The sequence below is a fragment of the Papio anubis genome, chromosome 18, assembly GCF_008728515.1.
Source record: "Papio anubis isolate 15944 chromosome 18, Panubis1.0, whole genome shotgun sequence".
Classification (NCBI taxonomy): domain Eukaryota; kingdom Metazoa; phylum Chordata; class Mammalia; order Primates; family Cercopithecidae; genus Papio; species Papio anubis.
In genome coordinates this window covers 54319551-54332863 of record NC_044993.1, presented here as the reverse complement: position 1 = coordinate 54332863, position 13313 = coordinate 54319551, and the positions used below count along the sequence as shown (strand labels likewise).

Sequence of the window (13313 nt, the reverse complement as noted above, 5' to 3'; positions counted from 1 at the left end):
CAGGCTTGTGGGTAAGCTAATAGGAACAGGGTAGAAAGTGACCACAAGTTGCCAGTAAAAGCTTTTTGGTTAAGATGTGGGCTCTGGGGAACAGAGAGACTTGTCCTTAGGTAGCTCCTCAGGGGCAGTGTTATGGTGGTAGGTGGACTGGGTTTTCATGTTCCCACGTAGAATACTTAAATTGCAGTCCACCATTGTTTAGGTAAACTAAGTCAAGAGTAGCCCAAATCATTGTTCTTCCTGGATGTTCCACAGAGGGTGAAGCCAGAGGAGGAAGTGCTGGGGTCAGGGAGCAAAAACACTTAAGTTGTGACTGAGACAAAGATCCTCAGTCTTTGTCTGAGTTTGTTTGACAATTTAGGAGAATTAAGCCCCTCTGGAAGCAGCAAATCCTGTGGTGAAGAACCTAAACTACTCCTGTCCTTTAAAAGTCACATTCTGATTTCTGTGGACATACTGATCAAACTCAGCAGCAGTAGCATGCATTTCCTCAAGCTGTGGAGGCTTGCTGTGTGACTGACTTCTCTGGGCCTTGTTTGTGCAGCTGTGTCCGTGATGGCAGCAGATACTCTTGGGAAACATCGGGAAAAAAGGAATAGCAAAAACAATAGAAGGTTTCCTTAGGCTGGGGTCTTGATGCAGCTCTTAATCCTTACATTTTTGGTAGCTTCTTAAATTAATATTGAAAACAACAGTAATTTATCAAACCCAGGTACTGTGCTAAATACCTTTATATGCATTTTTAGTTGAGGTTGTTAGAATCTTTATTTAACAAGTGGAGAAAAAGTCTCAGATTAAGCAATTTTCCTAGGGTCACATAGCTAGTAAGTGCATAGTCAGGACTTGTACCCTGATGGTGTGTCTGACTCCAAAGCAACTCTCCTGCCCTCAAAGCTCTAGTTCTCCATACACAAAAGTCTAGTGTTTGAATGTTTAAGTTCAGACATCAGGTGGAGACAGATTCTCTGTTTGTCTTTCCTCATTTCTACCTGCTTTGCCTCAGAGAGCTCCTCAACTCTAACCCAGTTCCATGAATATGAATTACAAGGTGGCAGGGAACTAATAAATGGCTCCTAAATTCAAAGCACCATGCCAGGTTTTTTACAACAAACATTATTAAATAAGTTAATGTTTTGTAATGTTTTTTAAACAGCCCCCGGCACCTAGCAGGTGCTACAAAAGTATGGAATGAACAAAGACTAAGACGCTTTAACAGCAACTTGTAAGGGCTCTAATGACAGATTGCTATTATTGATATCCTGGTTCTGTCACTTAACAGTTCTGTGACTTGAGCAAGTCATATAATGTCTATGAGCTTGTTTATTTTTTAAATGAGGATAACACTTGTACCTACATCAGTGAGCTGTTTTGAGGATTAAATGAGACAAGTGCTTAGAACAATTCTTGGCATGTAGTAAGTGCTCAGTGTATGTTTGCTATTGCCGATAGTCTTCACCAAAATCCCTGTGAGATAGTAATTTAAATATTTCATAGTTTTATAGATATGCCTCATATCTCCTAATTGGTAAAGGTAGGATTTGAATCTAGACCTCTGAGACTCATCAGTGCTTTTTCCATTAAACTATCTTCAGCAGGCAGCTTTCCATAAACCTTCCTGCCCTTGCCCCATGGCACACACACACGTACTTGGAAAAACATCTTCTCTAACTAGGCATTAATAGCCATTCATTCAACCTTATGGATAAAAACCTACCTTTGTTTCTTATTTATTGCAGCACTCATGGTTCACTCTCTGGCCTAGGACTGATGGGAATAAAAGAGGAAGAAGAAAGCACCATCTCAGGCCTGTGATCATGAGTCGGCCTGCCATGTTTCCATGTGCCATTTCTTACGCCTTGTAGGCAATGGCAAAGAATGTGGTCAGGCTGTAGTCTCTCCAACCAGCAGACAGCTTTTGTGGAAACTTGGTATAGCAGCTAAGAGTTTAGTTTGTTTATATGGCATGTATAAGTTTTCAATAAATGCCTAAAGTTCAAGCATAGTATGGGGGTGTCCACAGACTGTTTCTTTGTGTCATTGAGTTTATGTGCATAGGCGTGGTAGCAGGTACTCACTCCATGTAGCACCCCTATTACGTGGTATATTCTGGTAAGGAAACCAAGAGGACTGACTGCTCTGCAGAAAACCAGCCAATTAGACAATTTGTCAAAGTTGTAATGTCTGTGAAGCAAATTTCTTTAAACTGTTTTCTTATTGACAGCTCTTATAAAATTGAAGGGCAATGATAGGCTGAACTGAAAAATCTGGCAAGTCCACCAGGCAGTGGAGTGGAAGATTCTTTTAGTTTTTTTAAGCAGCCCTGGAAACCCCTTCCATTCCACGTTTAGGAATCCTTCCCTTCAGAACATGACTGCAGTGCCACCCTTCACCAGTAGGTGCCTCCATCACACCATCTCTCCCCCTAGGAACTGGAAACTTGAAATTCAGTAAAAGCCGTTTTAATCAACTCTCAAACTGGTAACAATCTGTGTTGGAAAGGACATGGGGCATAGGCACCCAATTCCAAAACTAGTAGAGATATTAACTGCCCTCCAGAAAAGATGAACCTGGCATACAGTATGTATCATACCCAAAAACCTCGTAAATTGCTCCATACACTGAGACCCTGTAATTCTACAGCATTGTCCTAGGGTACTAGGATCGTTACACAAAAACATGTAATGAAGGAGATATCACAGGGTTATTACAATGGAGTTATAGGTAGCCAGTTCTAAAGTGTGTGTGTGTGAGAGAGTAAAATCTTCAGTGAAAGAGATCTTCAAGAAGAGGAAGTAGACCTCTAGCTCCAGAATGCTTGACTTTGAATCCCAGCTTTTTAAATCATTAGCTGTGTGAACTTGAATAAATTACTTAACATTTCTGTGTCTGGAATAATGGTATGTATCCCAGAGGATTACAGATTAGTGAGATTATGTATTCACAGTACTGTATATTATTTGTTGTATGAAGTCTGGAGGGATACAGAATAGCATGTAGTTTGAGTCCACTTTTGAGGGATACAGAATAGCATGTAGTTTGAGTCCACTTTTGTAGGAGAAAATATACAAAGTTATACATAGGCTTCTAACAAAACCTGCAAGGCTATATGCCAAAATGTTAACAGTATTTATCTATGGCTAGTGGCATTGACAAATTAGGTTTTAACAAATGCTTTTCTGTTGTAGACTCGATTTTTTTCTTAAACATTCAACATACATTGCTTTTATAATTGGAAAATAATTCTTAACAGCTGCTGTCAGGAGAAGAAAAGAAGAAAAAGATAATTCTACTTAAAATTAACTCTTAGGGTTGGGCAGTTGGAGCAGTGTTTCCTGTAAATGTAGCTTCATAAGATCTGGTCCTATATGAAAGTTTAAATGTAGCTTCTGTAAGATCTGACCCTATATGGAACCAGAACTGAAGAGCTTGACTTGGGGTCAGACACTGCAACTTGATTCAAGTCCCTTCATCAGGAGGAAAGTTCCCTAGGTGAACTGCCAACTTCTGCTGCAAGGCCCTGAGAACTTGAAGCTGACAGGTGTTGTTGGGTTCCTTCCTGCCCAGCTGAGCGCCAAAGCTGTGAGAGCTTAGCTGCTGTTTACCTCTTGAGGTTGAAGTCTTCAGAGACAAATTAAGTGCCTGCCTTGAATATGAACAGGCCTGGGTTGGAGCTTCACCTCCCACACACACCTGAGTATTTTGGGGCAAGTCACTTAACCTCATTTGAGGCTATTTCCACAGCTGTGTAAAATGAGGAAATAACTACTTTTGATTATTGAGACATTTGTGGAAAATGACACAGTAATGCACTATGTGTGAATTATTTTCCCTCTCTGGGCCTGTTTCCTCACCTTTAAAATGGGGGAAATTAGTACTTCATAAGGTTATGAGGATTAAACTAGGAAAAGTCAAGATTGAGTGCTGAATAAATGACATGCTATTTTACTAAGGATTATCTCCCTGTACCAAGAGCACTCCACTTGCTCCCAAGAATAGCCAAGGCCATCTTTTTCTTAGGAGAAAGGGTAGGGCTGGAGGTTTCCCCAGGGATCCAACTCCAGAACTCTGCAGAGATGGGCCTGCACTACAAGGCCTCTGAGACTTCAGTCTGCACACTCTGTTCTTTCGCCTGATGCTCCACCTTTTGGAAGCCAAAGCTGCCAACTTGGCCTCTTGCAAAACACACATTCCATTCATAAGTGCGTTTGTGCATTTTTCCTCCCACACCCTTCTAGGCAGCCAGTGCAGAGCTGCCAAGGCAGCTGCTGGAGAAGCAGCTTCTTATGGAGGAAAAGCAACTCCAAGGGCTTTTACAGAACTCATGGTTTAGGCTTCGAACACATTACTCCCATTTTCTGGTCTCCTTGCCCATAGTGGGGTTGTTCATTTCCTTTTGCCCCCCTTTCTGTAAATAACCTCTTCCCTATTATAAAGGAAACCTATTAATGAAAATTTGAAAAATACAGAAAAATTTAAATCACAACTGATCCCACCATCAATGGTCAATGACTGCCAATATTTTATAATCGATCAACTTTTTCCATGATGATAGAAATTCTATTATTCAAAAGCAGAGTATAACATTCTAACATTGATGTATGCCATAATTTCTAAAGCAGTCCCTTTTGTTGACATTAAAGTTGTTTCCAAATGATGCTGCTGGTGATATCCTTGCACATACATCCTTGGAGATTTTTTAGGAAGAAATCTCACATGCTTTTAACTCCAGAAAGGCTTTTACTGTTTACTAGCATAGATTTGCTTCAAATTTTTGCCAATATAAGTTTTTCATTGTATATTTAATTCTACTTATTTGAATACCCTTTAGATTGGCATCCTGCTTTTTTCCCCAGAAGCTTTTTGGTAAATTATTTTTCCTAAGTGAGTTGTTCGTATCCTTTGCCATTTTTCTGTTGGGAAGCCAGGTCCTTTTCCATACTGATTTAAGAGCACCTTATGGATTCACTATAATGTCCATTTATAAACTATTACAAAATTTTAGTTTGCTTTTTAAGGTACATCATTTTATGTTTAGTCTTTTGTGATTTCTTCTATTTGCTTTTCTGCTTAGAAAGCCCTGACTGATCTCTGGATCCAATGACAAGTTTATATATTTCTAATGATTTAATGTCTATACGTCATAGCCTTATTTTTCTTGGAATTTATTTTGGCATGTAATAACTTACTCCCAAATATTTAGATAATTTTACCCAATTATCTAGCTTTACTTACCCAATAAAGGACGAGGCTCCTTTATCATATAAGTCCACGTGTATACTAGGGCCAGTATTCATGTTTTCTGCTGTCTTGTCATGTAGTAGTACCACACTATTGTATAGCTCTGTAATGTACTAGCAGTTTTAGCAGCACCACCCCAGATAAGCACAGGGCCCATGGAGAGTACCCATCAGCATGGATTACAAAACACTGTAGAGTTCAGATGCTTTGCTGCTGACTGCACTGGTGCTGCTACATTCCACCAGGACTTTTTTTAGCACCCCTGAGTCAAGAGATGGGATAAGGGTCAGAACACTGGACAGAAGATTAAACTCAGGTAGGAGCCTTATATTTTTAAGACAGGGCATCCTCAGAAGTTGACATAAAGGAAAGGAAATGGAAAGGTTAGGCAAGCTCCCTAATCTTATCAGGCAGACTAACCCTTTTTGACCTACGTCAAAACTGAGAGCTAGAAGGATGACTCCCAGAGCCAATCCAGCCATGTGCTTCAGCAACTGGATTTGAAAGGAGGGAAGAAGCCAGTGTTGCAACTTTCATACTCCTCCGACCCCGAGCACTACCTTCAGTGCACCTTTCTTGCTAGAAAGCATTCCATGTGCAGTTAAGCTCATCTGGTAACTAAGTGAAGTTGTTTGCCCATCATCTAATTGAAAATTGGATTTTAGCTGTAATCTATACAGCCTGTGACGGCAGCACTTTGAAGAGCCCAGGCTCTATACAAGCCCCTAAGTCAGTATCCTTCCACTTTATTCCCCAAACCTATTTATAAGGCTCTGGCTGGGCTCCGTAAGGCAGAAGTGCCAAAGCACAGAAGAAACAAGCCCACGAGCCAACTGGGGAATGCTTTAGAGGCATACTTTTTAAGTGAGGAAAACATCACCCCTTAGATTTCCTTCCAGCCCCCACCGGGTCCTGTCCTTCGTAATGACAGAGGAAGAGAAAGAGTTCCAGTTCATTGAGGAAATATCAGAAACCTCTCCATAATCAGAGAATGTAGACATGACTTCCAGAGCCTTTGCAACTGAAAAGTACACCTACTCCTACCACCATACTTATTTATTTTTACAAAATACCAACATGAGGCTGGGAATCTTTGGGGAGGCCATCAGGGCCTCCATGAAAGAAATGTGTAAGATGACCACTCAAGAGCTTTCCTGAATGTAAACAAGTAGGCAGAAAATACAATGGAAGGAAGCTAAGGATCTTAAGTGGTCTAATCATCATACATCTAGAGTGTTAAGAGGCAGATGGGAATCACAGGGATCACGTTAGTCTGAGCTTCTTCCCCCATCCCCAATTTGGCACAGAGGAAAATTAAGCCCCTAAGAGGGGCTGTGACTTGTGAAAGGTCATGTATGACCATGCCAACCCCCCTCTCTTATTCTCTGGTTTCCCTGCATTACTCACCTAACATTCCTTTGGACAACCTTAAAAGAGCTTGTAATGTTTGAGCACTTATGTGTCATTGGGACTTTATCAAGACTTTTAAAATTCTAGCACTCTGATGGAAGCAAAAGCCTTTTAATTTTGCAGATGAGTAAAAGGAAACTTAGAGGTTCACTAACTTGCCAAAGGTCACACAGCAGTGGCACTTGAGTTTAAGCCAGATACAGCTCGTTTCCTTTGCCTTAATCACTGCCATACTGTTAAATCTAGGGGTCATGCATTTAACACAGTGCTCAACTTCGCTTTTTATTCCTCATGAGAATTCACATTAGTTGCTAAGGTAAGACTATTTAGGCAGTGGCCCTGTGAAGACTTATTTGCTCTTTGCCTCTCAGCACTAAGACCCTCAAAAGCCACTCTATTAAGCTTGGTATGTGGGAGGTTAACACCCATGTTTGGAGTCTGAGGATCCTGTACTTATCTGGATTGTTTTTCAAAGAATAAAAATTGTCAGTCAATATTATGTTGGTAGAAGCTCCCAGAAGGTAAATTTTGCCCCAGAATAAAGTCACTGTTTTTTTTGTTTTTGTTTTTTTTTTTGTAGAAATATCAATAATCAAGTAAACAAATTTATTAAATCCAACAGCAGGTAACCGTCCAAATAAAAAACATTAAAGGAAAAAATGTAGACATCAAAGACAAAAATGTGTGTAACAAGTCAATAAAAATACTCAAGGGGCCATTTGGAGAGTGCAACAGTGCAGAGAATACAAACAAAAGTATTAACTTTTGTCAAGTTTGTACAACCTCAACAAACAGACACACTGGTCACAAACCAAGAGGGATCCACAAAGGTGGAGGGTCACATGAGCAGTGGACTCATCACCTCAGCGGCTTAAGGCAGGGTATATCTGTGGGACCAATTCATCCAAGCCCCATTTGCCTATTGCTTCACATTCCCCCTTTAAAACCTAGAGTCATATTCATTAGTGCAACAGGTAAGAGCAGTTAATCACAGACGGAGCTGGGGACCAGGGTCAGAGGGAAGACACTTCTCCCAGAGCAAATGTATGCGTGTCGGGGGAATGAAAAACCCCAGCAGCTGCTGAATGGCTTCCTTTGGCAATATCCAAGATTTGTGTTGAAAGGAGCAGGGAAGTTGGATGGGTGGCAGAAGTAGGTATCTATGAGATAGGCTGGGTTTCCAAGAAGAGAAGAATAGGGAGGACATGATGCCCAGCACCTGAATCAGAAGCAGAACCCAATGGTTATGCAAAGCTATTTGAACTATTTTGGCTTCTGCAACCAGTGCTCAAGAATCTATTTCGTCTTTCGAAAAGGGTGAAAACCCCTGCTGATCTTCACCAACATGCAGTCCCAGTCCAGTTTAAACTGGATACGCAATTACAGCTTATCATAGGCATAAACTCTGAAGGGGGGTGGATGGGAACCTTTATATGATCTGAAAACACACTGTGGAGTAAGAAGAGGATCAATGTCGCATTTCATCAATGAGTCCCAATTAACACAATTCAACAACCTTCATAGTTCTTTCAGTCATTTAAACAAGATACTGCTGGAGTCCTCCTCCAAGGAAGACCCATCATTTACCAAGATGTTCAAGTCCCCTAAGGAAGACCTTTGTCAGTTACCAAGATGCTCAAGTCATAGCTAACCAAACATGAGAGACAAGAAAAATAGCAAAGCAGTCAAGTAAAAGGCAACAAAAACCTAGCAGCAGCTTTCTTCCATGCCTTATAATTGCATAACTGAGTCTACCTTTTGGGCTTCACTGCACTGAAGACCTCATTTGGAATCTGGCAAACCAAACACTCCTAAATATATAGGTTGGTGTAAAAGTAATTGTGGTTTTTGCCATACTTAATGGCAAAAACATACACAAAGTATGGCAAAAACTTACTTTTGCACCGACCTAACAGATCTGTTTTGGTTTGTAAACTTTTAGACAAGTTCTTATCCCAGTAACTTCCCACCACTGTTCAATACAATTTGGCATAGTATGTAGCACATGAGGCCATCAAGTGTACTATGGGGTCCCACACCCTGCAGCCTCCAGCATTCGGCACCAGCCCCTGGAGACCAGTACTGCTTCAAAGACTAATACTGTGTGGCTTAATCCTTTCTCCCTTTCCAAAAACACTAGTTTCTGCCTTCCTTGGGGAAGTTTAATACTGAAAACACTGCCTTGTATGTTTTCAATTGTTATTTTCCGGGGCCCAGGGGTTTGGTTAAAATTTAGATCTTTACCCAGCTCTAGATTCATCTTCCCTTATCAGAGGGGCAGACATGGGTTCCTGGACCCAACTCACACAGGTAGGCAGCACTTCAGCTGCTGAGATGACGAGCTGAAGCATAGCAAAGCCGCTTACACGAGGTAGGGTTAAGAATGATACATTGAGATTTGGCAAAGATGGAGGAAAGAGCAATTCAATGAAGCAGCACGTCATCTCACACCATCTTTCTAATAAATTGCTAAAGAAACATCACAAAAGCTTACAAAGCCATTTCTCAAAACCGAGTTGTTTCTTATTTCCCAATACACAGTTTGTTGTCGTCCTCAGATGTTGCCAATTTCCAAAGTGGCATCCACATCCTGCCCCTCTCCACATCACCCTGATGTTCTATTGCTAAGCAAGGAGTGTACTGGCTTACCTGAGGGGCACACATTCAGCCTCTTACACAGACTTACCACTCATTAAGTGGCAAACCTATTTCTAGGTTGAAGGGAACAAGGCTTTTCATTTCCCAGAAGTATAACTTCAAACCCTACACACACCTCACCTTGGATCCCTTTGCAGAAAAACTGCATTTCTTGTGGTCATGAAAGAGTCAAGCATTGGCCCAGAGCGACTGCAGAAGCTTGAAATCTTTGCTGGACATCAAATACTCAAACTTGGAAGGAACTTGTAAGTTCCTCCCTGACTGCTCCTTTTTCTGGCTTCTCATTTGCAAATGGATCAATATAACCAAAAAATAACTAAATGGCTTTTTTGGTGGGGGATGAGGAGGCTAAATAGTTAATTTAAAAAACAACAAAATCCACCCACTCTAGTACACGTAATGCACGGAATGTCTTCTTAAAGGGTGAGGAAGGAACCTAGTTTCTCTACTCAGGGTCCTGGGCTGCCTCCCTCTTTTGCGCACCTCTCTCTGATACACGCTGATCTGGGATGGGAAGGGCCTTACCTGGCCAAGTGCAGCCTGCCTTTCCCCTCAGTCAACCACTACCCAATCCAGAACCGAGGAAAATGAGTTGCAAACGGCTTAATGAAACAGCAGTCTTTTTAAAACCTCAGTCTGGGTACCCAGCTACAGCTGATCCCACAGAACCTGCTGGAACCCCTGGAGACTTACTCCAGAGCCTATTTAGCTAGAACAGAAGCCAGGCATCTGGCCCAAGACCCCCTCCAGCTTTCTAGCAGTACTATATCGTGAATGATCTTAAAGTTTCCCATTTGCCCCTCTGAAGGAGGAACTGACAGGTTTAGGATTTAAAAAAAAAAAAAAAAAAAAAAAAAATTCCAAGTATGTTCCTTATAGTCAATATCAATTTTAGAAAAATACTGACTGCCAAAACTATTTAATAACCCTTCAGGTGGGAGCCCAGAGCTATAAGGCTGCTCACAATGGAACTCAAAACATGCAATTCCTGCCCAGGCTGAGAAACATACCTGGGACACAGCGGGGTATTAGGTTAGGGGAAAAACCTCCAAATGTTTAATAGACAAAGTCTCATTACCTCAAGAGTATAAATATTTTTATAAGTTTTTATTTAAAAGATTCCCTTTTTAATCTGTTCCAAAGTGTTGGTAGCTGAACTATACAAGTTCCTGCCACCCATCCTTCCAGTACAGTTTTCTGAGGACATACTTTTTAAATGGAAAAATAACAGGAGGACCCTCTAACTGAAACCAGGTAGGACCAGAGTCAGTTCCTCAGGCCCCTGCGGCAGTCTGGCCAAAGCTGGCCTTATGAAGCGATTGCGTGGAGAAGTCTGGGGAACCAGGCCCTCCCTCTTGTGAGGAAAGGGCTGGGCAAAACTCATGTTCTCTTTAGTGAAAATGGTCCAAATTCAGATCCAAAAGCCTCCATTATGGCTTTCCCTGGCACTCTTCTTATACTTTATACATTGAAGGCAGCTCCCTCTTTTATGGCCAGTATAAGCAGGCAAAGAAACAAAGGAATATAGATACATATATGTGTATATATATATATTTTATATAGGTAAAATATATACATATTTTATATATGTATATATACATATTTGGGGGTAGGGAAAGGAGAGGAGGGTCATGTAAACCTAAACAGTCATCACATTACCCCAAATGAGCCTGACTTTAACAAAAAGATAATAAATAACTCCTGGGGGTTAAGTGACAACATGGGTGCAGCAAGAAGGGAAAGGGCACAAATTTAACTATTAAATACACTTTGATATTTGTTTGGCAGAGTTCAGGCCAACCCCAGGCTTCTGCCCTTGCCAGACAAGTAAGCTGATGATATTCAAAGAAAAAAATAAAAATATTAAAAAAAAAAATTCAAGCAGAGCTCCATACCACAGTTTTCCTTCAAGTCAGTTGGCCGGCAGGCAGTTTCCCGACCACCAGGAACAGAAACTTTGGCTCCAAGGTAAATGAAACAAACAAACAAAAAAAAGTATTTCCACTTACAACATGAAAATACAGAAACTTCATCAAAGAAAGAAAACTATCAAAGAAGTCTACTTCCAGCAAAACTGAGGTAGCACTGCTTTCTCTGCATTCAATGCTTAAGTGGTTCTCAGTACAACACATGTTCTTAAAAAATGCTCACTTGACTGACAGGTGCAGCATGTTGATGGAAAAACTCAACATGAAATGCAATAGGTCAAAGAAGGAATGAGCAAGAAGTGAGGGAGATCAGGGTTCTGGATAAATTAGCTTAAAAGGGGGTTGTTACCAGACTACACATGCTCTTGGCTGGCCTTGGCTCTCCAAGAGTCTAAATCGCCTGGGAATTAATGCAATGTGGTTAACAGTTAACACTGCTATTCAAATCTGTGTAAATCTTTAAAAATAATTATTACAACCTAAATTCAACCATGTAAACAGCACTACACACAGTACAGACCTGCCCTGAAAAACAATATGCAAAACTGAGATCTGGCACTGCATCATTTTGTAATGTTAATTCAACCTAACAGTCCCATCCCCCTCCCTGCTCTATGCCCTCCCCTACCGGAAAAAAAAAAAAAAAAAAAAAAAACCTAATTTGTGCAAGAAATGGCAGGCTTATTCTATCTGAAGGCTTCAAAAAAAATACACAACATGTAACCAGGTTCAAATATTCTGGGAGATCCCCCCCAAAAAGGAAATAACCAAAATAACCAAAAAAATGAAGAAAGTGCCTAAAACATGATACAGCATTTTAGAGCCCTTTCAGATACAAGGCAGAGAAAGGTGTAAAGTAGAAAATATCCGGATCTTCAGTAATTTTCAAAATGGTCCAATTCCTCTGTTGGCTGCAGGGCAGCTGGCAGATCCTTGCTGCTGCTCCTGGGACAGAGCCATTAAGTCTGCTCCTCGGGACACAAGCCCTCGGGCCCTGAGCTGAGTGCACCTCTCCCTTCCCCTTCTCTTTTCCTTCGCTCCATTTCCCACTCCACAAAGGTGTCAAAGAGACTTGGCCAGGCCTCATCTTCACTGTAGTTGCTGAGGTCAGGGCCAATCACCTGAGTGAAGTTAAGGAACATGTTCCAAGTGTCCCGGGAGATGCCCTTGATCCCCGAGGGGTTCTCTGTTAGGAAGTTTAGCCATTGGTCCAATACCGGAGGATTGTTCTGGGTAAAGACTAGTTTCCACAGGGCAATGGCTATTTCCCGATGCAGTGACCGCTGCCCTTCTTCAGAGTCCAGGCCAAACTGAAATGTAAACCGGTAGAGATCCTTGAATTTATCCTCTTGTTTGGCTTCTGTTAAGAGGCTAGGGAACCGTGCACAGATTCCGTCAATGCTGTCTGCACTTATTGCTTTGCAGCCATCAAAAAACTCCTTCCTGCAACAGAAAGGAAAAGGACAATTAATAATTATAAACTGTATTATTTACAGGCAATATACATAGTGATTAAGAGCAGGGCTTTCAGGCCAGATGGTCTGGATTTGAATTCTAACTCCTTCAACTAATTAGTCCTATTTCCTTATTTGTCAAATGGTAAAAAATAACACCTTACTTCAAAGGGTTTTGGTGAGGACTAAACAAATTACTATTCTGCTTCTAACAGTGCCTGGCACACAGTTGGCAGCTGATAATGGTTCATTTATTCATTCATTCATCTTCCCAAAGCTAAACTCAAGTCTCCTGCTCCCTGCCCTGTTTCCCGCTCTGCAATAGTGATTAAGCTGCGGATTCCTTCCTTCCAGAGGAGGAGGCTTCCTGCTTCCCTTCTGATTCTCTAGGGGTTGTTTGTTTGGGGTACACTTTTAGTGACTGCAAAGGGAGACTTCTGGAGCCAAGGATTCTGCACCTGGGTAATTCTATCACCAGAGATCAAAATTCTATCATTAAAAAACAAAAATTATGTATTTTTAACATCTATACAATGCTTTCAGCTTACAGCATGGTCTCGCACTGATCATCTTCTCAGGGACAGTAGCATCTGCTGAAGAGGTGAGGCCTCTGAGGTCTGGAGGG

General features: G+C 41.3%; 2 protein-coding genes across 9 annotated transcripts in view; one reads left to right on the top strand and one right to left on the bottom strand.

The window, feature by feature from the left end:
- Positions 1–2005, top strand: part of REXO5 (RNA exonuclease 5) — a 43609-nt gene extending 41604 nt beyond the window's left edge. For all 4 annotated transcript variants that reach the window (XM_009196113.1, XM_003916627.2, XM_003916628.3 and 1 more), the window contains one exon: positions 1737–2005. In XM_009196113.1, the coding sequence (XP_009194377.1) occupies positions 1737–1812 (76 nt within the window). In that variant the 3' untranslated portion in view covers positions 1813–2005. The remainder of the gene's footprint in view (positions 1–1736) is intronic.
- A 5235-nt stretch (positions 2006–7240) lies between these two features.
- DCUN1D3 (defective in cullin neddylation 1 domain containing 3) overlaps positions 7241–13313 on the bottom strand; it is a 46740-nt gene continuing 40667 nt past the window's right edge. For all 5 annotated transcript variants that reach the window (XM_017953247.2, XM_017953245.3, XM_003916633.4 and 2 more), the window contains one exon: positions 7241–12677. In XM_017953247.2, coding sequence (XP_017808736.1) covers positions 12194–12677 — 484 coding nt within the window. In that variant the 3' untranslated portion in view covers positions 7241–12193. The remainder of the gene's footprint in view (positions 12678–13313) is intronic.